The sequence below is a fragment of the Chlamydotis macqueenii genome, chromosome Z, assembly GCF_036417535.1.
Source record: "Chlamydotis macqueenii isolate bChlMac1 chromosome Z, bChlMac1.mat, whole genome shotgun sequence".
Classification (NCBI taxonomy): domain Eukaryota; kingdom Metazoa; phylum Chordata; class Aves; order Otidiformes; family Otididae; genus Chlamydotis; species Chlamydotis macqueenii.
Genome location: NC_141593.1, coordinates 47,254,192 through 47,280,556, shown reverse-complemented (window position 1 = coordinate 47,280,556; position 26,365 = coordinate 47,254,192). Strand labels below are relative to the sequence as shown.

At 40.2% G+C, this 26,365-nt stretch overlaps 1 protein-coding gene across 5 annotated transcripts in view; it reads left to right on the top strand.

The window, feature by feature from the left end:
- The first annotated feature begins 19,714 nt into the window (after window positions 1–19,714).
- The window catches only part of AUH (AU RNA binding methylglutaconyl-CoA hydratase), a 122,224-nt gene continuing 115,573 nt past the window's right edge, over window positions 19,715–26,365 (top strand). For 2 of the 5 annotated variants that reach the window (XR_015261508.1, XM_086771514.1), the window contains exon 1: window positions 19,715–20,019. Coding sequence is in view for 4 of the 5 variants with exons in the window: in XM_086771514.1 (XP_086627640.1) it covers window positions 19,770–20,019 (250 nt within the window). In the remaining variant the exon portion in view is untranslated. Of the gene's footprint in view, window positions 20,020–20,232; window positions 20,344–26,365 lie in introns of those variants that run through there. The other 3 variants (XM_086771516.1, XM_086771515.1, XM_086771517.1) reach the window with 2 other exon arrangements.

Sequence of the window (26,365 nt, the reverse complement as noted above, 5' to 3'; positions counted from 1 at the left end):
TCACTGACAAAGATATTGAACAGGGCCGGGCCCAACACAGACCAAGACTGAGAAGGGTCAGAAGAACAGAAGGAAGGGACTAATGGCAGATAATTCAGACAAAATTTAAAGGTTTAGTATTTTTGGATTAACATTCTCTAAAGAAGTTAATGCAAGCATAAGAATACTTCACAGAGCTGAGTGCCTTCAAATTGGCAGACTCTAAAGAATTTAAACTTTGGATTCTTACAAAGTAAGGATTTGTGAGATTCTTGCCGAAATAATAATCTGAAGCTAACTCAGATATTGCAGCAGCTGTTCTTGAGAAATGCAGTGATGCTCTGGGAAAAAAAGAAACATTGCTTCTTTCAAAAATGGGAGACAAACTGAAAAATTATAGATCAATCTATTTGTAAACACTTGAAAATTAGTGCAGAAACAGATGAGAACAGGAGTTCATTATGAACACAGTAAGCTATCTTACTCTACCACAAGGGAACAGGCCATGGGCAGGGAATAATAAATAGATGGTATATACCTTGAGTACTGTAAGGATCTTCTGTTTCACATAACAGACATGTAGTAGGCTAGGGAAGCGTGATCAAGATTAAATTGCTATAATGGGTATGCAAAAGCAGTAGTATGACAATACCTCATGGTGAGAGAACAGTTGTTCACTAAATAAAAGCTAGACCAAGGGGAATTTTGCAGTAGCCTGTGCCAAGTTTCATCTGTTAAATATTTTCATTAAAAATATGACACTGTAACAATGTGTTTATAAAATTTGTAGACAATCTGAAAGAGACTGTCTGTAAACTGGAAGACAGGTTTAAGATTAAAAATTTTGTTGGCAAAATTGGAGAAAGGATATGCAAGAAAATGGATGACGTTCAACAGTAAACGCAAGATATTATATCCAGATAAGAACGTTCAATCACACAATTGCATGATGAACAGCAACAGGCTCATGCCAGGATTCCGTGGAAGTGGCCTGTGACTTGTGATGGATTACCATTTGATCATGAGTTAACAAGATCATCGTGCTAGTTTTGTCTGAGATAGAGTTAATTTTCTTCATAGTAGCTAATATGGACCTATGTTTTGGATTTGTTCTGAAAACAGTGTTGATAACAGAGGGATGTTTTAGTTGCTGCTGAACAGTGCGTACACAGAGTCAAGGCCTTTTCTGCTCCTCAAACTTCCCCACTAGCAAGTAGGCTGGAGGTACACAAGAAGCTGGCAAGGGACACAGCTGGGACAGCTGACCCCAACTGACCAAAGGGATATCCCTTATCATATGATGTCATAGTCAGCAGATAAAACTGGAGGAACAAGAAAGAAGGCAGGGGGACATTTGGAGTTAGAGAGTTTGTCTTCCCAAATAACTGCTATTCGTGATGAGCCCTGCTTTCCTGGAGATGGCTGAACACTTGCCTGCCACTGGGAAACAGTAAATGAATTCTTTATTTTGCTTTGCTTGTGTGTGTACCTTTTGCTTTATCTATTAAAGTGTCTTTACCTCAACCCATAAGTTTTCTGATTTTCACTCTTCCAATTCTCTCCCCCATCCCACTGCGGGATAGTGAGCTAGTGGCTCTGTGGTGCTTAGTTGTTCACTGGGGTTAAACCATGAGAATCATGCTACCGGAAAGAAGCATGTTGGGACATATAAACAGGGGAACAGCTTACAAGGTGCAGACAGAAATCCTGCATTGTTAAGGCTTTGAGTGTTTTCAGTTTTGGACACTACCTTCAAGAACATGAAAGAAAATCAACCCAATGCCAGAGAATCCAGAATAGGGCCATGAGAAGGAGCTTATCAAACCTACAAGAAAGACTGGGAAAATAGAAGTTAATCAACCTAAAAAAAGACTAAGGAATAATACAGATAAGAATCTTCATGTACACAAAATGTTGCCGCAAAGAATAAGGTAATTATTTATTGTCTATTCAAGCGGGATAAGATGATCAACAACAGCAAGAAAAACTAGAACTGGACATTGAGGAAAACTCAGAGAAAGGGTGGAGAAGCACTGGACCAGATCACTTGTGAAGGCTGTGAAATCTCCATTGCCGGAAATTTTTAAGACCACCTTAGATAAGGATCTGTCAGGATGTTATTTTTTTGGGGGAAAGGGAATAAACAGGTATATTCCTTGAAGCTCCTTTAGCCATACCTTTGGGCAGTTTTGTAATCTGTCTTGGCCCTAGTTACTTATCTTCTTAACAAAACTGCTCTGCCTCAGAAATCATTATGTATAAAAATTAATCAATATTTGCAATGTACTTGGGACTAGTGCTGATTGGATTGCTGTCTTAGGTGTACAATCAAACAACCAACGTTTAGAAAATTGTCAAGGAATTCATTTGCTTATCTATAGCTACACAAACCATGTGTATCCCTACTTAGGAACATAGGCTCAGCTGTATGTGGATTTACCATTGCCAGCAATATTATACAATCATAGAATATCTCAAGTTGGAAGGGACTCATAAGGATCATTGAGTGCAACTCCTTGCTCTTTGCAGGACTACCTAAAACTAACTCATATGACTAAAATATATATAGTAGTGGAAATGCTACAGGAGTCACTGGTACGTAGAATAAGGAATCATAATCCCAGTCCTTACTAAGAGAAGGCAAGATGCCTGTATTAATGCCTGTCTAGCTTTTACTACATACTAATGTTTTACTCTTCTTCCCATCGCCATTTCATAAAATCTTTTATTTATTGCAGCTTATCACTACTCTTAGAAATAAAGGCTTACAGAGTGAAGTTTAATTGGATGACATGTTTTCTGTTTATAATATGTAAAAATGCACATAAAGCCATTATGATTCGCTCTGGATCTGACTTTGGTCACTATTGAAAACTTACTGTTCCCTAATAATACATTAAAATGTCAGGTAGTGGTTTGGCTATCTCTGTTCCCTAAGTAATTTTTGAATTATGGTTCTACTTTAAAAATGCATGTCTATTATAATCACGCCTTTTGAAGAGATTCTTTAACTTATAAATTATTTTCATTATATTTTAGAGTTGCTATCACATCTTGACCTGTATCTGATTCCTACCTAATTAAACACTTCATCACCTCATCAATTCCTTTTTGAAATGTCAAGTTATTACTCCTGTTATTTTATTGCATAGCAATAACAATTATATTGGTAAGAAGACGCAATTCTGTCTTGAAAAAGCTTTAGCTCACTGGATCAAAATTTGCATACAGATCTAATTAAGAACTTGATTTAGCTCAAAAATGCAGATAAACAGAAAACTGTAATATTTCAAATTTATAATGTTAAAAAGCAGTACAGTCAAACAAATATGTTTTTGAAACTTATTAGCTAGGCTGTAGTAGTAAAAATAATATGAATTACTTTTGGAAAATGTAATTCTTAAGAAAAGGAATATGCAATTCCTTTGACAAGACATTAATTTTTTTCTGAGCCTTTTCCTTACTTTGATTTCAAACAATGAATCACAGACTCTACAGCTGGAAAAATCCAGTTAAGCCACATCTACCACAATGCAAATAACATGTTCTTCACTATTTTTTCTAGGCTAATCTAAAAATTGTCACATTGTTGGGTTTTCAGTTCATACTGTAGTAATTCCCTTACTTGTTCTCTTTTATATGAATCAATTGTTTTTCTGATGCAGTTTAAATACAAGTTTTCTCTTTCTAATTGTACCATGTACCACTGTAAACATAGATCTGCCTAGATTCAGTATCTTCACATTCCTTGTCACTTTTACAACTGTCACCCCTTTTCAGTTACCTTACCTTTTAAGGAGCATGGCTTTCTCAGACTGAGGAACAAAAATGTTCTAAAAATAAGCTTTTTTTTTGTGTGTGTACTCAGATTAGAGCAGCTAAAATCCATAGTCACTTTCAAATGTAGGGGATTGTAATTGCATTGTATCTTTCTAGTAACACAGTTTATGAGAAAATACACCTAATTTAGCAGCAAGGCAGCGGAGGCAGAAGAAATATTCAGAATTTGGATTAAAATGATACACAAAAAAAATAAGGAAACTTTTTTTGAGGATAAAATAAATTGAAATCCTGCCCTAATGCAGTTAAAAGGAATATGGCCATTGAGTTCAGTGGTACTACGATTTTACTGTGTTTATCTTGAAACATATTAAATATTTTTAAAGTTAATTTAACTTGAAGACACAGTGGAGGTCTTATTCTACTTTGCCATAGAGCTGAATGAACAAAAATACTATCTTGTATGAATTGTCCAACAACAGTCCACTTGTCTGCTTTAATTTAAAACCCCAAATTAATAAAATTACAGTGTTCTATAGTAAAAAATTCCAATGTACATAAATCTGAATATATATTTTCTGTTTGGTCAGTTGAAAGATAGCGCTTTTTTTGCCAAAATTGTTTTGTTGTATGTCTGCCAAGTCTTGTAAAAATAGTTACTTTCTTTGGAAATCTTTGGAAACTCCTAAGTGTATAAAATAAAATGCTACTGCATTATAGCATAACAAAAAATATACCCAGCAATATTAAGGCATAACTGAGGAATTGAATCTAAGTATGCTAGGAAACCATTTAAGGGAAGAAAAGCATTAGTGAATGCATGTCATTTTGCTTGTGTAATTTGTCATTAAGAAGAGAAAAATAAATAAGTAGGTCAGCAGTGAAAGTTTAATTTTACAAAAAGTCCTTTCCTGTATTTTTAGCTCTTATTAGAAGGGAAAATTTTAAGTCTTACAAGCTATTTCGGAATTTTCCTGGGAGAGGATGAAAAAGTATTCACTCCTTTGTAATATAAGCCTTGCAGGGGTATTGGAGTTGTTGAGATTAGATGGCACTTGTTTCCTTTTGACCTCATGGAACGCCTCTTACCTATGATTCCTGTACCCAAGGTTTTCTTAGAGAGGCAGACTAAGGGAGACAACAAGATCACCTACAAATCCCCTGAGAAACCTTACTGGTCATTTATGACTGATAAGCCCTAAGCCCATCATTGCAAAGAATTAGTTGGTCTTGCACCTTATTGCTTGAAAACTTTTATAAGGTGGGTTTGGACGACACAAGTCGAGAGTCTGAGTGAGTTTCCTAATTTTCTTCCCTCCATCCTTGATGTCTCTCATATGGATAGCTATGCCACCTCAAAGCAAAAGATTTTTTCACATTTATGTTTAAGTCCTCGCACACCTTCTATGTGAGGACATGATCTGAATTGACGCTAATAGGTCACACAATGTTACTCATTTTTGAGAATCTTGCACAGCTGTATGAATAACTCGTTACTTTAGAGCAGTTCATTGCTCCACTGAGGGGAAACAAAGCAGGAATGTATAAAGATAGAACTTCATTCTGGTTGTTATTGTCACTACATACAAAATGTAGCTTTAAAAGTGGTTTCAGAGTAGAGTAAAAAAAAAGGAACAGATATTTCTGTGGATTTAACTCCTGCTAAGACACTACTTCAATATTACCATATGGTACCAGTTTTATTCAGATATGTTTATCTGTCTTTTCACATGGCTCATGTCTAAACTGTAGGCCCTCCAGGATGGAAACACTGCAACTTAGTTTGCATGACTTTTGATAGAAAGATGAAAAGTTAGCAAAAGGCACATCCTTGGGATTCCAGTGATGTCACATTATCACAGAATCATAGAACAGATAGAGTTGGAAGGGACCTTTAAAGGTCATCTAGTCCAACCCCCTGCAAGGAGCAGGGACATGTCCAGCTAGATCAGGTTGCTCAGAGCTCTGTCCAGCCTGGCCTTTAATGTTTCCAGGGATGGGGCATCCACCTCTCTGGGCAACCTGTGCCAGTGTTCCAGCACCCTCATTGTCCAAAATTTCTTCCTTATATCCAGTTTGAATCTACCTCCCTCTGTGTTAAAACCATTACCCCTTGTCCTATCAAAACAGGCCCTGCTAAACAGTTGCTCCCCATCTTTCTTATAAGCCCCCTTTAAGTACTGGAAGATCGCTATAGGGTCTCCATGGAGCATTCTCTTCTCCAGGCTGAACTGCCTCAACTCTTTCAGCCTTTCTTCATAGGAAAGGTGCTCCAGTTCTCCGATCATCTTTGTGGCCCTCCTCTGAATTCGCTCCAACAAGTCTGTACCACTAACAAAGTGTAGATCTCTGTTACAAGACATGAAGATGATACACAAGGCTAGCTGGCCTGAGGCAGGCATTCAGCATGGCAAATCTTAATCTGAATAGCTACATTTATTACAACATTTTATGATGTGGGCAGGTGGACAAATGTACATGGCATCTGACTATAATATGAAATAGTTTTCTGCTTTTGCCCTTCACATACAGAAGAAAACCAGTGGGTCTGGTTGAATAGCTCTGTGCCAAAGCCAGCCTGCAAGTAGTTAAATGTCTCTAATCTATTCTGCATCCCACACACAAGCATGTGCGGGAATGCTTGTAAATTTAATGAAGTGCTGACTGAAAGAAGTTTATGCCTGCTTTTGAATTAGATACTACTAAGCTAACCTTTGGTAGCATAAACTCTTTCTGATTATGAAGATGGAATTTGTTACCTATAAGCAACCTTAGAGTGCCCAACTTTATAACATTGCCATGACTTTCTTTTTTTCAAATTACAGAACAAGCATTTCTTTTTAACATCCTGGCTCAATTCACTTCTTTTTTGAACTCCTTATGGCTTCCCCATTGATTCCAATGGGTTTTGGATTGGGATCTTAGATATGCAGCTGTTGCTAATACAAGGTAAGTATTCAAATATTGCACAAAATGAATAACAAGAAGTGGTTTATAAATTCATCTTGTACAATAATCTAACCCAGAAGACAGAACAAAGAACAAGAGGACATCTCTGCCTTTTTCTTAGATTTCCCAGGTCATGTGTACATGCTGGTTCTCCACCTATTTAGGTCCAGTTGCACATTCCAGTTATCTCCTGACTCCAAGTTTAGGCAAGATCCAGGCGTATTTGTCCCTTTATTATAAAGGGTCTACAGTATCCTTCACGTGCATCTTTTATGAGGTCCACCTGTATGATGTATCGTCAAGTTAAGCACTGTGGCCTCTGTTACTCTGTACAAACAGTGTATCTGCCAGTTTTCACAGGCATAAAAAGTGAACTTTACTGCTAAATTCTTCAAAAAGTGAGCTGAGTATCATGATACACAGCATTTCAACACTCAACTTTTAGGACATCTAGTTGCTCTGCTGGGTTCTCTAGGCTTTTGAAACTCACATGTCCATGAGAAAAGGCGGACACTTGAGTGGGATATCCAAAAAGCAATCAATCTAAGCTAGCCAAGAGGGAAATACTGAGGAAAATAATAGATGTTTAAAATTCTATCCTATTCGTAAGGCTCCTTAGTCCTTCAATGATGAAATAAATTTCTTTGCCACTTACTGGGATTTTTACAAGTATATTGAGAAGGTTGCAGCACCTCTTTACATCTTTTTCCAAAAACTGCTCAGTCCACAAATTGTTATCATTAACTGGTTTCTTGTCTTTGTTGCTAGTTTTCTATTAACAACAGTGTAATGGCTGGTTATGTTCTAAACTAGGAATGTAAACGTAGCTCACTTGGTGCCGCTGAGCATCTTGTAAGTGCGCTTTTTCTCCAAGACATACTGTATCTGACAGGTATGACAGACCACATAATAGAGCCAGTAAAAAGTTTTCAGCCAGGCCATGAACTTGAAGTCAGTAAAAATGACTAAAAAGATGCAAAATCTGATCACAAAGAAATGTTACTTTGTGAACATGCCAAAATTAATTTATTCAAATCTTTAAGTGTTGCATCAATTGATTTTTCCAGTAATGAATAAAGAGTATATGTACTATCTCTTAATTAAAACTTATTTATTTTCCTATTCTTTTAATTAGGAAAACCCACCTGTCTTCACTTCTTGTTCACTATTGTGGCTATTTTGTGTACTTCTGTTTTGGTATATGCGATAGTTCAAGGTGTAAAAGTTTAGAAAGCTTGGTTTTATGATACACTTGTATATGTTCTTTATAGATAGCTCTAAAAGCATCATCCCTATATACTTTTTCCTTTTAGCTTGTTACCTAAGCTTTGCTATTCGAACAAAGGTTTTCTTCTTCTCTAGCCTCATTTTCATTTTATATTTGATCCTGTCTTGAAATTGAAACTGAATTTGCGACATCAGTCATTTCCTTGGCAACAGACTGACGCTTTGAACATAGGATTATGATGTCTTCAACACAGAATCAAGTAAAAGGAAAATAAGACTTTGAGTAAGTAAGATTTTGTTAGAGTACAATGGTGTTCTGTTAAAAGGGTGGAGAAAGGAATATAAATGCGGAATACACTTCCACTTTTTAACATTACAGTTCTGTGTAATAGTGTATACATTATGGTTATATATTTCAGATGTTCACAATATCTGATGTAATATCTGTGACACTCAGATGTTGCCAAAAGTTTCAGACATATTCATTAATCTTGTTCTTACATATCTAATGTAAGACACAGTGGGTTTTCATGACTACTTGCAGTTGTAAATAAGTTCAGTAGAGGTAGCAGGCTCTCATCACCTCTGAAAAATTATGCTTAAAACATTTCAAGTTGAACTCCAAAAAACTGGAACACAGGCCACTGTTGGGAAATACAGCTGTACATGAATTTATTTCAGCAAGTTGACGTTAAGAAATGAGAAAGGTTTAGCATATTGAGAGTCATAAAAACACTTATTTTAAAAAATATTTTAAGTCCAGCACAATCTAATTTATGTAACAAAAGAAAATCCTGTTTTCTGTAAATAACATTTCCTTTAGCTGAATTCTGTTATTATGAAGAATCTTGAAGTAATGTAGACATACACATGGATGTGGATTTCTCTTGGGTTAAATTCCTACTCTAAATTTTCCAGCCTAAAGGGCTACATCAGAAATTTTACTAAAAAACTCATTCTGGAGTCAGTGCAGACCCTTGTAAGCACTAACATCTCCTTAGAGGTTCCATCTTGTTCCCACCTCATCCTACAGTTGTGTGGTGCTGTTGACATGCTGGAAGGGAGGGATGCCATCCAGAGGGACCTGGACAGGCTGGAGAGGTGGGTTCATGCCAACCTCATGAAGTTCAACCAGGCCAAGTGCAAGGTCCTGCACATGAGTCAGGACAAGCCCAGGCACAAATACAGGCTGGGTGGAGAATGGGTTGACAGCAGCCCTGAGGAGAATGACTTGGGAGTGCTGGTGGACGAGAAGCTCAACATGAGCCGGCAATGCTCGCTTGCAGCCCAGAAGGCGAACCACATCCTGGGCTGCATCAAGAGGAGTGTGGCCAGCAGGTCAAGGCAGGTGATTCTGCCCCCCTACTCCGCTCTGGTGAGACCTCACCTGGAGTACTGTGTCCAGTTCTGGAGCCCCCAATATAAGAAGAACATGGACCAGCTGGAGAAGGTCCAGAGGAGGGCCACGAAGATGACCAGAGGGCTGGAGCACCTTTCCTACGAGGACAGGCTGAGAGAGTTGGGGCTGTTCAGCCTGGAGAAGAGAAGGCTTTGGGGAGACCTTACAGTGGTCTTCTAGTACCTAAAGGAAGCCTACAGGAAAGATCATAGAATCATAGAATGGTTAGAGTTGGAAGGGACCTTCAAAGGTCATCTAGTCCAACGCCCCTGCACGGAGCAACTAACTTCACGAGGTTGGCACGGGCCCAGCTCTCCAGCCTGTCAGGGAACCTCTGGATGGCATCCCTCCCTTCCAGCGTGTCAACAGCACCACACAGCTTGGTGTCATCGGCAAACTTGCTGAGGGTGCACTCTGTCCCACTGCCCGTGTAAGCACCAACAAAGATGTTAAACGGGGCCGGGCCCCACACAGACCCCTGAGGGATGCTACTCGTGACTGGTCTCCACTTGGACATTGAGCCGTTGACCAGCACTCTTTGAGTGCGGCCATCCAACCAACTTCTTATCCACCAAGTGGTCTGTTCATCAAACCCATGCCCCTCCAGTTTAGAGAGAAGGATGTCGTGCGGGACAGTGTCAAAAGCTTTGCACAAGTCCAGGTAGATGATACCGATCGCTTGTCCCTTGTCTACCAATGCTGTCACCCCATCATAGAAGGCCACCAAATTGGTCAGGCACAATGTGCCCTTGGTGAAGCCATGTTGGCTGTCACCAACCACCTCCTTGCTCTCCATGTGCCTTAGCATGGTTTCCAGGAGAATCTGCTCCATGACCTTGCCAGGCACAGAGGTGAGGCTGACCGGACTGTAGTTGCCCGGGTCCTCCTTGTTCCCCTTTTTAAAAATTGGGGTTATGTTCCCTCTCTTCCAGTCATCGGGTACCACACCAGATCACCATGATTTCTCAAATATGATGGCCAGTGGCTTGGCAACTTCATCTGCCAGTTCCCTCAGGACCCGCGGATGGATCTCATCATTTGCATGGACTTGTGCATCTTCAGGTTCCTCAGATGTTCCCGAACCTGCTCTTCGAGTACAGTGGGCGGTTCTTCATTCTCGCAGTCCCTGCTTGTGCCTTCCACAGCCTGGGTGGTGAGACAAGAGCCCTTATCGGTGAAGACTGAGGCAAAAAAGTCATTGAGTACCTCAGCCTTCTCCATGTCCGGGTAACCAGGACACCGGTTTCCTTCCGGGGGGGCCTACATTTTCCTTGGACTTTCTTTTGTCCCCTACATACCTACAGAAGCTTTTCTTGTTGCTTTTTATATCCCTGGCCAGATTAAATTCCATCAGGGCTTTAGCTTTCCTCACCCAATCCCTGGCCACTCGCACAGCCTCTTTGTATTCCTCCCAGGCTACCTGTCCCCACTTCCACCCTCTATAGGCTTTCCTCTTCACTTTCAGTTGGTCCAGGAGCTCCTTGCTCATCCATGTGGGCCTCCTGGCCTTTTTGCCCGACTTGTTTTTCATTGGGATGCACCTCTGCTGAGCTTGGAGGAGGTGCTTCTTGAATGTGGACCAACTTTCCTGGGCCCCTCTCCCCTCCAGGGCCGCCTCCCATGGCACTTGGCCCATCAGGTCCCTGAAGAGGCCGAAGTCCACCTTCTTGAAGTCTAGGACTGAGAGCTTGCCATGTAGTTTCCTTGCTGCCCCGTGGATCTTGAACTCCACTATGTCGTGGTCGCTGCAGCCAAGGCTGTCCTTTAGTTTCACATCCCCCACCAGTCCCTCCCTGTTGGTGAGCACAAGTTCGAACATGGCACCCTTCCTTGTCGGCTCCTCTATCGCCTGCAGGAGGAAGTTGTCATCCACGCATTCCAGGAACCTCCTGGACTGCCTGTGCCCTGCCGTGTTGTCTCTCCAACAGATCTCAGGGTGGTTGAAGTCCCCCATAAGGACCAGGGCTTGTGACCGTGAGGCTGCTCCTATCTGCATATAGAGCGCTTCGTCTGCTCTGTCTTCCTGGCGCCCTGTAACAGACCCCCACCGTAACATCCCCTGTCCGTCCCCGTCCTCTTATCTTGACCCATAAGCTGTCAGCTCCTCCTCCATCCCCAGGCAGAGCTCCACACACTCCAGCCAGTTGCTGACGTAGAGAGAGACACCCCCTCCTCGTCTCCCCTTCCTGTCCTTTCTAAAAAGTCTGTACCCCCGGGGAAAAACTCTTCAGTAGGGCCTATTGTGATAGGACAAGGGGTAGTGGTTTTAAAATAGAGGGAGGTAGATTCAGGTTAGATATCAGGAAAAAAAAATTGACAATGAGGGTGGTAGAACACTGGAACATGTTGCCCAGAGAGGTGGATACCCTCTCCCTGGAAACATTCAAGGCCAGGTTGGACGCAGCTCTGAGCAACCTGATCTAGTTGGACACGTCCCTGCTCCTTGCAGGGGGGTTGGACCAGATGATCTCTGAAGATCCCTTCCAGCCCTAATGATTCTATGATTCTATACTGCATAGCTCAACTGAAGCTATACTGACAAGGCTCATATAGTCATTGAGGAACCAGCTCCTGTGGTGATATCAAACCTACAAAGAAAACCACAAAAGCTTTATTCTACAGTGAAAGAAGCTATGGTATTCTATATTTCTGTGCAGTGCCTACGGGGAGGGTAGTTAATTTTAGTCGTGCTCTGCCCAAGATGCAAGAATCGCAAGCAGCATGGCATGCCTCCTTTAAGCTTCATTGGCAGAGGAGAAAGACGCCAATGATACTCCATATCTGTGTTGCAATGAATATCAATCATGAGGTCATAATTAGAGTCTGATTAATACATGGATTAAGAATAACACCAAGAACTGTCCCAGTATACCTACTTGTATTAAATATGTATTCCAGTATTCACAGTTTACTAACTTTTCTGAACAACTTGGCAATTTATTTCACTAGGCAGTTTTAAAATACTGCTTCAGAACAAGGAACATTCCACTCTTCTTCATATTTTTATTTCTTCCATGTATTGTTAGACTGCATATACTACAGAAAAACGGCAGGTTTAAAAGACTTCAATGAAGAAGAAAACCGTAACTGTATTCTTAACTCTTTTTCAGGTGCACTGTTAAAACAGCACAAATGCTACAAAGTTTCTGAAAGTTATGGGCCATTTCTGAAACAGAAGACTGTGGGCAATCCTAGTCTAAACATTCACGATCAGTCTTTGAAACCTGTTTTAGGTTTTTTAAGTCTTCCACTTTATTGAGGCACTTAGATACACAATTTTTTTTTTTTTTTTTTTGCCAGCTGCTGCACGAGCTCAGAAGACACAAGATATTGTGTCCTGCTTAGCAGATAAATCATACTTCACAGGCCATAGGGCAACTGGAATATAGTTTCGCCTTCCAGAAATAAACATATACAAACATGACATATACAAAAAGATACTATCTAGAAATAAACTGTTAACTATGACTTTGAAGACTGGTTAATTTGTAGACAATTTCTCTTTAATTGATGCTTAATTTTCACAAATCGCAAAAACTGATTCCTAGATGGGATTCTGATCTTGAGGATCTACAAAAACATGTCTTTACAGAATGTTAAGAAATCAGAAATCTCTGTACTCAGTCTCTGCCTAGGCACACAAAATATGAGCCGCTTTGTATTTTTTTCTTTTCACATACTAGCTGCTAGGTTTGTCGTTCTTGATCTTAAGTACCTTGCTTTCTTACATAGACAAATAACTTACACTGGGGTGTTTTAAGCAGAAAAAAGGTTATGATGAAACCATTTTGCCATAACATAGAGCCCTTAGCTGATGTAGATCCCAAATAATCTATTCTTCTGTCCATGTGAGGTATAAAGACTGTGATTATTTAATCTTTTGCTCTGTCCTGGAAATTCAGGTCAGAAGGTCATTCAGAGTCTTTGACTTTAGAAGAGTTCTTACATACGACAGAATAAGCTTTCACTGAAAATGCTTATTCAGCTTATCAGACTGTCTTAATTGCATTAGTATGTAGAGAGTAAAGAATGCAGGAAAATACAGTTAAGGTTAGAATGTAAAAGATAACCTAGTTTAATGAAACTGAGTAGAAGATCAAAAAAGCCCCCAGTGTTTTCCACATATGGCGTGAAAACAGATGTGAGGCATTTCTTAGAAAGAATGAAGTATATTCAGTAGATCTCAGCATGACATGCTGCTAATCATAAGACAAAAAGGAAAAGCAATGAACATAAATATGTTTTACATCATAACAGCTTAAAATTTATCTTCAGAGTGATTTGTGCATAACGTGTCATATTTCTCATGTAGTAACTATGCAACTGATTTAAAAAAAATGCTGCAGCTTTTAGCAAAAAAGTAAACAACATCTTAAACATCACATTATCTACAGTACATCCACTGTAAGCTCAGCTACCGTGTTTAGACATAAATGACCTTAAAAAAAGAAAAATAAATTAGCTAAACAGAAGGGAAATGTAATTATGCCATGCAGAAATGTAATACGCATCTTAACTCCTGGCTTGCTCATGAAAAGCAGTAAAGAACTACATCTGACAAAAACAGTCTAAGAAATGCTGTTGATTTTTCTATAACATCTTATAACTTAAGCAGAAAAGACTAGGTTTCTTTTAGGTCCTAGTAGGGATCTGGATTTCATGACAAATGTATTGTCTTTAAAAGGTGCAGAGTTTCCTGGTAAGTTCTTTCCACTAGGAAACACATTACATCAGGACAGAAGCATTAAAATATTTTTCATCTCCTGATTCTAATGATGACAGTAATTTTTAATTTGTTTCATTGAGAGTTCTACTGAAACGTTCTTTATTACTTTAATTTAAAAAAAACCCAAAATGTTATTCAGATGAATTGCCCCTTTATTTCGCCAAATGCTTGGTTGGACAGAAACCCCACTCTGTTAGATACTGTTTTTATTAAGTTCATAATTCTTTGTTCCAAAATGCTTCCCTCTCTGGGCTAATACCTAGTTCTATTTCATTCTTCTGGATAGCATAGAGTGGATAGGATTATTTTACTGCCTCCCTAGCAGCAACCCAGATAGCTTTTTACCCCACATAAAGGCATCCTGGTAAAACCTGGAAATCCATTTTCTACTAGAATTTCACATCAACTATCCTAAGTCAAATACCACTAGCGTTCTATCACTAGCGTTCTATCTGGTTTCTGTGCTTCTTGTGCAGCTTTCACTGAGCCCCCTATACTGTATGAGAGCTTCCCTTTTCAGTTGCCAAAGCAAGGATCCTCTAAGATACAGTTAACAGCAATGTTGGCTCTGGAGTTCTTCAAATGGATACAAAAACGGAAGGTGAGTATTGCTTCCCACAAAGGCTTGTCTAGAAGCCCGATCATGAAAATAAATTATTTCAACAACATTTATAAAAAGCTGAACAGGGTACATTCACTGCAAGAAAAGTATTCAATGATGTTGCAGTTTGGTTGCAGTTTGCCTGAACGCATAGTTATTTACGCAAGTCAGTAAATGTCTGTTTTGCTGAGCTATTTTAAAAACACAAGAAAGCTTTTCAAAAGCTTTGGCAAAAGAACACATATCAGTATTCAAAGACTTGGAGTTGTAATTACATACAAATATCTAAATTATTAGGAATCTCCACTATTGGTCAAGTCTTTGCTTCCACTATCTTTGCTTACATCCTGCCCCATAGAAATAAACACCTTTATTTCACGCCCTTTTGGAATAAACTGTGCGCCCTGCCCCAAAAGAAAACATTCAATATATTTTCTTCACTAAATATCTGCCGAGTTCCTCCTACAAATACCTCCCTAGGCCCTGATGTTCAGTATAACATGCTTGTAGTTCTGTGGCAACTACTGCCAATTTACCCACACAAGAGGCCTTGTTCAGCATGTTTATGTTCCTGTAATTGTTTTAGCATTCAGCCTTGTTTATGATCTGCAGAGAACAGGCAGACAATTTGGTTGTTCCTACTTTCCATGTTTGACAAGCAGGATTTTAAGAAGTCCCTTGTGTAATTGGCTCACACATGCCAGACGCTTGTCCACTAACTCAGTCCAATACAGTTGTCTCAGTTTTCAAGATGCAAGAGTATCAGCACAAATAAACGTGGTTGATATGAATGCAAAGACAAAATCTGTTCTGTGCTCCAAGGCACAAGTGACACACAGGTACCTTTTTCAAAAATACGTGTTGGAACCAGGTAACCTGAGCAAACTTGTAAGTATATCCAAATAGACTGGGTAAGAATAATTTCTAAGAGAAAAAGTAAGCTGTAAAAACATCATATATCTTAGCATTATAATCTCAAAGCTGCACTGAGCAAAAAGAAAACAGACAATCTAAGGAAACAGCTGCCTGCAAAACGTATTCAATAGGCATGGTGCCAGAAAGGGAACATGCTGTGTGTGCTATATGCTTATTAATAATACATAACAATGAGGGACTTTTCTTCAGCAGTATCAGTGTTAAAAGAAGATCAAAAAGGCTTTAAAAAAAGTTAAAAATCAAGATTGGAAATGCAAGTGTGCTAACTGGATAATATAATAATCAGTAAAATTCTGCCATTAATAAAAAGCAAATATGTGAACATTAGAAGAGACAAAAGCTCCTGGCGAGTAGTTTGAAAGTGAAACAACCTTTACAAACCAACTCGGAGAACAGGTAGCTAATGGATCTCACTCTCAAATATCAACAGTCACTTTACAGAGACAATTAAGTATCAACTTTCAAGAAAAACAAGTGATTTGGGTCAAAAAGCCAAAATTGAGTGCTCCATTTTTTCCTTAAAACATGTTCCCTTTTTCACTTTGGTTATGCACTGCCACTGATGTGCTCATCCAGGGAAAATGAAACTATTCGTTACACCTCATCTACATGCACAATGTAAGAAAATAAAAGCAGCCTAGAATTAGGTCATATTCCTTCTCATCCTTAGTCCTACTTCACTGTACATACTGTTTACATCTTTTCATTGTAACCTGTGAAGTCGCATATTAGTATAAATACACATGCAATTATTTTTCTGCCTGATGTAAAATATTTTATTAACATTTTTAATAATACTAGGTGACTAACTGAACATCTACAAGTACTTTCACACTCCCCAATTTTAGGTACCTAATTTAAGTCTTAAGTTTGGAAGTCACACTCCTCCACTATCTTTCATTAAGAGTCATATTGTTTCTCTAGGAAGTGAATCATGGCAGGTGCCCTGCACTTAAGCACATTGAATAATGTTCTGAAGAAACTTCTCTCCACTAATCATGTAGGCAGTCTCCCAGCTTCTGTCCCCACACACTTACTAAGTTGCAACAGCAGTGCATCAAAAACACCGAAAAAGATTCACCCACCCCAAGCCCCAAATCCCCCTCCCTTCAGACTATATTTTCAAACAAAAGCTGTGAGCAAAGCTAAAAAATGAGCTGCGCATTTCTCTTTTCAGTCTCAGTTCCGCACACTGTGAGAACCTGAAATCTGATGTGAATGGGCTTTCCAAGGTAATTCCAAATGTAAAATTAATTACGGTGAAGGACATTCAACTTTTCCCCCATGGTTTAGATTATGATTGAGTGACCATATTAAAAGTAACAGCTGAGTGCAGAGAATTGCTGAGCTATTCTCCATCTACACAGGTTCTATTTTCATTCACGCTAACATTGCTTCTCTGGGCATAAGAGAAGACTGAGTCAAGATTTATACAGTTGTGCTAAATCAATTTATTCTACCCATCACCAAGTATTAATATTCGGATTTCTGTGTGCAGCAGTGATCAGGTTACCAAGGAATGTCTATGTTATTTAGGTAGTTACTTAACAGTTTTGTTCCAGGTGCTCCATTTTTTTTTAATTAGGATATACGTTTAAATAATAATCTGCATGTCAATATACTTTCCCTCTGTAAGTAAAAGTGCTTTCCATGTAGTACTTTGTCATTAAAGCTTTTTGTTAGAAAAAATAGGGAACAAGAGAATACGGAAAACTTTGCTTTCATCCAGTAGTCCTAATTAATTCTTGAATGTCAGTGCAACAGGAGGAATCAAATATACAGTATTACAAAATGCACTGTAATATTAAATTACCAGAATAAACCACACTTGTATGAGTAATATGCAGTTTTAAGCATTAATACAGAGACACAGAGTTCAAAGAACAGAATGACCACTATAATAGGCATCTTTATGTCTCATTGCCAAAAACTTAAAATTTCATTTAAAAAAAAATACTCTGTAGACTGAAAAAAATCTTCAAGAGCTTTGTTATGCTACAATGACAGCAATGTTACCACTCTCCACAGCCATTCTGGTTTCAAAAAACACTGAAGAGGTCATTGGAAATAAAACTTTTATTTAGGTGTAAACATGCCTTAGCAATGTAGATGTGGAAAATTGCAGAAAAAGTGAATAGAAATTAAATTTTGTTTTCACTTCTTATGCTAAGAAAGTAAAATCAAATAGTGACAGTGTAAAAAATTGTACTTCCAAAATTCTTTCAGCTTTAAGCATGATTGTGGGTGCTTGTACAACAGACACGAGGCTGTTGGGCTTGATTCCATATTCTGACCTCTGCTCAGGAAAATGTTTGCTAGTCCTTGAGTCCGCGAACCACCACAAATGACAGCTGCACACAGACAATACGTCTGCCTTCATCTTCAAGGCAACATTAGGGCAGTGTAGTGAATCTAGTTCTGCTTTTAACGTTTTTTACCTTATCCTGTGCCTTTTAGGATAGTGCTGTCTCTCTGTTTCTGTTGACATAATTGGGTATGACCTTTCAAAATTCGTTCTCATAAAATAAAATGTTCTTCGACTGTGAACAAAATGTCTTTATTTTTTTCTGCTGGAAAAGTCTTTAGCATACTGTGCATGCTACTGGAACAGGCTAGGCTGTTAATCACAAGCTATAGTCCTGTTTAAATAGTAAAACATAATAAATGCAGTGATAAGTCTGCCTGTTCCTCCCCCCCCCACATTTGCCCTTCATGATGAGCTACAAGAACAAATAGGACATTATTTTTAGACCTTCATTTCTCCAGAACGAAGGCAGTGGAGGAGCTGCTGAGCAATTGCATGAAGGAGAAGAATGCAGTAGCTAGTTTTCTCAAAAGACAATCAAAATGGCTCCATCTGAGCCTCTGCTTGAAGTGGTACAGCTTTATCCATCTAAGTAACACTGAGGTTTGAAAATGACAGGGGGTGGCTCAAAGGCATGTTCTCACTCCCCAAGGCCTAATTCTTTGCAGTAAATAAACTTGAAAAAGATAGACTTCACAGCTTTAGAAGCATCCTTACTGTCCTGGATCAACTGCAGCTACAGAAACCTTTCCCAAGTCCTGTGTAAGGAGTCAAGTGAACTTCTTTATTTACATCTAACATAGATATATACTCTGTTATGGTATTGACATATGGATCAGTGAAATTCTACTGTCCTTTCGAAAACAGGTCATAGCGGTCTTGTAACACATGAATTTGCAACTAAAGATGGAAACTATTTCCTACCTCCACCCTTATTGGTTACATCCTTTGACTCACTTCAAGCTGGTGGACCGCTCAGTGTTCATGGAGGGCAAGCAGACACCACGGTGGTATTGCTTACACAACTAAATGCAGCTCTGAATACAAAGTCGTATTAACTTGATCCTTACTTTTGCAGAGCAATGGTAGTTCTGAATGCCTAAAAAGTGGTGGGCGAGTGCAGAGAGGGGAAACGAACAAAAGCAGCCTTTTACCTCAGCACGCAGAACCAGGTACTACCTGGTTTGTTACTGACCATAGTTGCTTTGGTCAGTGCTGATGCCACCACTGGGTGAGCATGGTTGTGATACTTGAAAAGAAGCAAGAACAGAGGAGTTCACGTGCATTCATTCTGGTACCACCTCATACAGTGCAGCACTACCTGCACATGTGGCCTTTAAGATAAGATCTAGGTAAGTTCACCACAAATAAATGTGCTGCATAACTTTCATCACTATAAAGGGCTCCCAATGCAACTAAATAGCCATTTTTTACCAATGAGAAACTTTTCCATGCACCAGCGAATTTCAAGCTGTGTGTGAAAAAAATCTCAGATCTCGTCTGGCTAACAAGTCTTTTCTCATGGTCGGTTTCGGCCAGAGCTGGGGCCTGGCCTGCTCGACACCGCCGCCAGTGCTGTCGGCCGAGCTCAGCTCAGCTCAGCCCAGCCCAGCTCAGCCCAGCCCAGGCCAGCCCAGGCCTGGCCGGGCGCCCGCGCTGCCCTGGCTGCCCCCTCTCTATGGCCACAGCCCGCGGCCAGCGACTCCCGAACGACTCCCCCGCAGCCGTTGACGGCGCCGGCACCGCACAGGGTCCTCGGCGGCGCCGGCGCAGGGGGAGGGGGCCGGTGGCGCCCCGTGCGCTGGTCACGTGGGCGGCGGGAGCGGGGCCGGCGGTCTTGAGAGGCTGAGGCGGCGCCGGCAGCAGCATGGCGGCGGCCCTGGGTGGCCTGGGCCTCTTGCACGGCCGAGTCAGGCTGGCAGCCGCAGCCGCCGCGACCTCCTCCCTCGGACGGGCCGACCGCCGGGCGTCGGTGGGGGGGCGCGCCGCCGCCGCCGCCGCTGCTGCTGCTGCTGCTGCTCCTGCTCTTCCTCTCCCCTCGGCCAGGAGGACCTACGGTTCCGAGGCGAAGGAAGAGGAGGAGCTGCGGATCCGGTACCTGGATGATGAGCACAAAGGTAACGAGGGGAAGGCGCCCGCGGGGCGGCCTTCCCCATCTGATCCATCTCCGGCAACGCCCAGGCCTCTGGGCCGAAGTGACGCTGTGCTCCGCCGCGGCACTGTAGGGCGGCCACCACAGCGGGGCAGGGATGGGGGGGGCCCGGGGGTAGCTGCCCCGGGCCGAGGGGCGGGAAGAGAGCGGCGGCTCCTCCTCCTCGGCCACGGGCTTCGTCGCGGGGTGCTGGGAGCTGCCGGCATGGCAGAGGCAGAGCTGGGTCAGCGTGGTCTCCTATGTGTTTTCTTTTTTAGAGCGCTGCTCCGCAATGTACTATGTGTGCCAGGTACACTTTTCTGAGTTGGCGTCTGTTGACCACTTTAATGTGAGAAATTGAAATTTAGCAGTAAACTACGATCATGCTTCTTCCCACACTGTTATATGGTTGTGTGCAGGGGCGGACAAGGACACAGAAGTTGCATTGATGTTTTCTGTTCTGGGAAGTGTGGCTTCGGTGCTCTTGCTTGTCTCATGCTGCTTTCCTAGTTGCCATCTCACCCTCCTCCGTACTTTTAGTGCTGTCAACTGCTGCTGACCTTGTTTTACTCAACTATACCAATAGTCTTGTTTTAACCCAACTGGTTAATCAAAGAAAGAAAGTCCATGCTCCAGACTGATCTGGAACCAATGCATCACAGCATAGACACTTTGTACTTCCTGTTCTGGTTTGGCGCTCACTCGATTTTTGGAGGTGTTTTTTTCCTTTGGAGGTGTTTTTTTCCTTTGGAGGTGTTTCACAGCCTTTGATGTTTGTCACTTCCTTCCCATGTGGCTGCAGCAGGGCTAGGAATGGTACAAAAACAGTAAGTGCAAGCTCCATTCCTGAGGATTTGTTTTTAGAGCCATGATGTTACACCTGCTTCTGTGGAGAGGGCCGTAGCGTGGAACTCTTTTCATCTGCAGCGCATGAATCTCTTTATGTGGATGCTATGTCTTGGCATAACCGTGTGTTGAGATGCACAATTCAGTTTATATCTTTAAGCACATTTAACTCTATTATTTCAGACTTGTAAATTCAGGCAAGCGCCTGTGAATTAAGTATGCATATATACAGATTTGTATACATATACAGAGAAGTAACTTTAAGACTTTAAATTCTAGCATGAGGCTTAGAGGGTGATTATTTTTCAAAGGAAAAGTTCTGCTGTTGTCTGAGGGCAGGTTTTTCTGTCACTGTTAAGGGTCAGTAAAGTTGAGGGTGTAATCTGATTCTGAAATCCACTTCTGTTTTAGTGATTGTACTGTTTCCAAATCTTTCCAGTTCCTTTAAGATATACTTCTTTAGCCCTGTTCTCTCAACCAACTGTGGAACTTGGAATTAGTTTTAAACATCTATTTTAATTTTTGGAGGTTGCTTTAAATTGAGGAAGAGGCAAGGCAGGAACAAATAAGAGTTTGTTGAGGAGTGTTTTTGCTTGCTTCTTTGTTTTGTGCTTTTCCAACAAGTGGTGGAAAGTACTTGAGTACTACCTAAGATCATGATTTTTATTTCTGCCATTACACAACATGCAGTAGAATTCGGTACTGTGTTCCAGCTGTTGAATCAGCTACGAATCGTTGCTTTTGTAATGTTATGAAGGTATTTTGTACTGTGTATCTGTCCTGAATCCGTTGCCAGGTGTTTTTGATGCAGATACTGTAAGTTTGATTGCGCAAAGAATTGAAGGAGGTTTTTGAAGAAAACCCACCTGGGTTTTTTTTTTTTCTGTTGAAAAAATCTTTTTGAAGTTGTTTTTTCTTTCCTTCTCAGAATATACATCTTTGTCAAACGTGGCATTAAAAATGCCCCAAAACATGGAGATAGCCACAGTTGATTTAACATTCCAAATGCTATCATGAGGGAGGATTCAGTCAACGTATTTTTGATTAATGAATTCTCATAGGAAAAGGAATTTTCTTAGGCTTTGCCTTTCAGGACATAGAAACAAATACTGTTTGTTAATAAAGGATAAGAACAAGGGTCTGGAAGTAAGCCAGAAGGAGACATAAGCTTCATATGCGTCCTTCAGCAGCACAAAGAGCAGACCATGTTTCTGTGAAAGAAGCATGTCTGTGCTTCTTCCCTGTGCTACTACTGCACACCCTTCTCCTTGCCTTGTGTGTCAAGTTCATCTTTACCTGCTTACAGCACGTAGTACCTTTGCTGCATTAGGATATTGTCTCCATATAAGCCCCTATGGTCTTTCTTGCTCTTCTCTAACCTACCATTCCTTTTTCCACCAGTATATGTCCTAGACCTTCCCAATGACCCTGGTGCCATTGTTTCAGCATATTCTTCCGTTACATACTTCTTGACTACACACAGGGACAGGCCCTATCCCTCTGACTGCCTCTTACAGCACATACGTGCTTCTTTATGCTGTGGTTATGCTCTTGTCCATGGCTAGTCTTTCCATGCTACTTAGAGAAGGATGTATTGTCCAAGGGCTTTTACAGCTGAGGATGCTGGGGAGGTAGGAAAACCGATAGTAACTGACTCATGTAGAGGCACATATCTTGTAGCTCTAGATGAATCTTTTCCTGCAGACAAAGTAGCAAACTGTCCTGCTTTGTAATCACTTTGATGTGGCTCGTATACCACAGTTTTTGGGAAATTGTTAAACACAAAATGAAATTAGACTATATTTGAAAAGGCTAGTTATTGAAATTTTAATTCAAGACTTTCCAGCTTCCAAATTTGAGCTGAACAAAAGATGTGAGATTATTTTTAAGAATGTGATTGTAAAATACCTGTGTATTTTAAACAACATGTTACGACTGTGAACAGTATCAGTTTTTTAGTTTTTTTAGTATCAGTTTTCTATGAGTATAGGTGAATGTCAATGCATTAGTATTTTTTAATTAAATACATCTCTTTTACTTTATTTGATTTCTATTTGATTATCACTAGGACTGAAAATATATTACAACTATTGACATTTCAGAACTTTTAACCAAGTTGCATTAGTGATCCCATTACAAATGTTAATGAACTTAGAGCTTTTGCTCTGTAAGTTACAGATAGAATTAGGAGAAGTATCTCTGTAGTCTTGACTCAAGTGTTGCAGTGTTACTTGCTAGAGTAGTGCAATAGTTACTTGCTTTTTGTCCTCATCAGTTGGAATTCTAGCATACATAGAATGGGCACAACAAATATGGTCTCAGTTGAAGTTGTTTGGTCAGAGGTTGGAAATTGATAGCTAGCTGGTAAACCAGAAAATCTTTCCCTTCTTTTGCTCTCTTTAAATAAAGCAGGGCTGAACAGATGAGATCTACTAATTAAAGAAAGGCAGGAAATATATTTAAATGGTGTTTAGAGTTAAAAAAGATGCAGATATAGGGGATTTTGAAAAGTGTTTTGGAGTTTTTTAAAAACACTGCCTAGTACAGATGTGTATGATTCTGCATTTAAATACTTCTTGATAAGGCAGTCAATAGAAACCACTAGAATTGTGCATGATACACTCACCATAGATTCTTGTTTTGCTTAAGAAACTATTCTAGAATAGTAAATATCTAAGTCAAGTTGTCAGCCTTGGTTTATCTGAGTAGTTAAGTGAGATGAGTTTAAAAATAACTTGCGTCTCTTTGATCCTCCCTCCACTTTTCAGTGCATAGTTCAGATTTTTTTTTTCTGTAGTTTTGAAAAAGTGCATTTGGATAGATCATTTGTATTAGTGTGAGTACTTAATATATAACACATATAAATGTATTTAATAAGTACTTTTTATACAGATATACTGAATCTTCCTAACTTGTACAGAATTACTAATGTGGTGTAAAGACAGTTATTTACAACTAAACTCTTTAAATGTGTTTCTACCAAACATTGAGGGTTAGTATTTTTTTGAAAACTAAGAAGTACAAGATAAAACAGATAAAAACAATATTTAACATAAGATTTCCTGTGTGCTGAGGGAAACTGTAGTTAAACTATGATCTAATCACTTCACCTAAATTGGTCCACCCTGTTTTGTACAGTATAGAAAGAAATATGGTCTTCTCTCTCAGCGAGAGATTGATGCTATCAATAATGATAGCATCATACATCTTTGCTATCACTCTTAAAATACAAGACTATGAACTACTTAAATGCAAATCCCAAGTTTAGTGTACGCTGTGAAATGAGGATGTTTCTGGGAATTTACAAGTATTTTGAACCTGTCTTTCATATATATATGTATTGTTATCTCTTTAAAAGACATTTTTTGTTATACATGACTTTCGTATAGTTTTCTCTTAAACATTAAGAATTATGTCACAGGCAGCTTTCTCTTTTGACAGACATAAGCAGAGAACATATTGAATGTTTGCATACACTTTTCCTCTGATGGTTGCCTAGGCGAGTAGTACACAGGGATGTGACTGCTTGTGTTAGACAGCACTGGGAGTCATCTTAGTCCCTTGGAGAGCCTGACTAATAGGGTGAAAGTTAGTTTTTAAAATACAGATGTAATTTTTAATATATGTACATTATTTGCTAAAGAGCATTCTGAAATAATGTGGAGATGACTCCTAGGAAAAACTATGAAATTAATGTTGAGTTTAGCATTAAGTGATTGCTTATTCTTTCTTGGTATATCCAGCACTTCTTTGACAGCATACAGATACTGAAATTTTATTATTATCATTATCGTTTCTACTGATATTTGTTGATGAATTTGATGATGACTTTTAGGGTTTTTTCTTTCACAAGTAGATTTTTCAAACTTTTTTTTTTTTTTTAAAGATATGCTTATATGTGTATATCCATGATGTTTGAAAAGTCATGGCAGTCAGACAAAGTTCCTGCTGACTGGAAAAAGGGAAACATTTCACCCATTTTTAAATAGGGTAAAAAGATGGATCCTGGGAACCACCAGCCTGCCAGCCTCTCCTCTGTGCCTGGAAAGATCATGGAACAAATCCTCCTAGAAACTATGCTGAGGCACCTGGAGGACAGGGAGGTGGTTTAAAGACAGCCAGCATGGCTTCACCAAGGGCAGGTCCTGCCTGACAAACCTAGTGGCCTTCTATGATGGAATGACTACATCAGTGAACAAGGGACGAGCTACAGATGTCACCTACCTGGACTTCTTTAAGGCCTTTGACATGGTCCCCCACAATATCCTTTCTAAATTGGAGAGATATGGATTCAATGGGCAGAATGTTTGGTGGAAAAGAAATTGGTTGGATGGTCACGTCCAGAGGGTAGTGGTCAACAGCTTAGTGTCCAAATGGAGGCTGGTGACAAGTGGTGTCTCTCAAGGGTCCCTAAGGGGACTGGTACTTTTTAACATCTTCATCAGTGATATAGACAGAGGGACTGAGTGCACCCTCAGCAAGTCTGCAGATGACACTAAGCTGAGTGGTGCAATCAACACATCCGAGAGATGGGATACCATCCAGAGGGATCTGAACAAGCTTGAGAAGTGGGCCCATGAACCTCATAAGGTTCAATAAGACCTGCAGTTGGTTTGGGGCAACCTCTGGTATCAATACAAGCTGGGGGATGAAGGGATTGAGTGCCAGCCCTGCTGAGAACGACTTCCGGGTACTGGTGGATGAAAAGCTGCACATCAGCCTTCCATGTGCGATCACAGCCCAGAAGGCTAATTGTATCCCGGGCCGCATCAAAAGAAGCGTGGCTGGCAGGTCCAGGGAGGTGATTCTGCCCTTCTAATCCACTCTGGTGAGACCCTACGTGAAGTGCTGCATCCAGCTCTGAAGCCCCCAGCATATGAAGGACATGGACCAGTTGGAGAAGGTTCAGAGGAGAGCCGCGAAGATGATCAGAGGCCTGGAGCCCCTCTCCTGTGAAAAAAGGCTGAGAGAGTTGGTATTGTTGAGCCTGGAGAAGAGGCTCTGGGGACACCTTATTGCGACCTTTCAGTATTTAAAGGGGGCCTGTAAGAAAGATGAGGAGAAACTTTTTAGCAGGGTCTGTTGTGATTAGACAAGGGGTAATGGTTTTAAACTAGAAGGAAGTAGATTTAGACTATATATAAGGAAAAAAAAATTGACAATGAGGGTGGTGAAGCACTGTAACAAGTTAACCAGAGACATGGTGGATGCCCTATCCCTGAAGATGTTCAAGGTCAAGCTGGATGGGGCTCTGAGTAAGCTATTCTAGTTGAAGGTGTCCCTGCTCCTTGCAGGTGAGTTGGACTAGATGACCTTTGAAGGTCCCTTCCAACCCAAACCATTCTATGATTCTCTGTGGGTGCTTTAGGAAGAATGAACCATGATTAAATGCTTCAAATGATGATGTAACAGACATTTAAAAATACATAACACTAATCAACTTTTCTGTATGACTAGCAGTATTTGTCAGAATGCTACTTGTATGG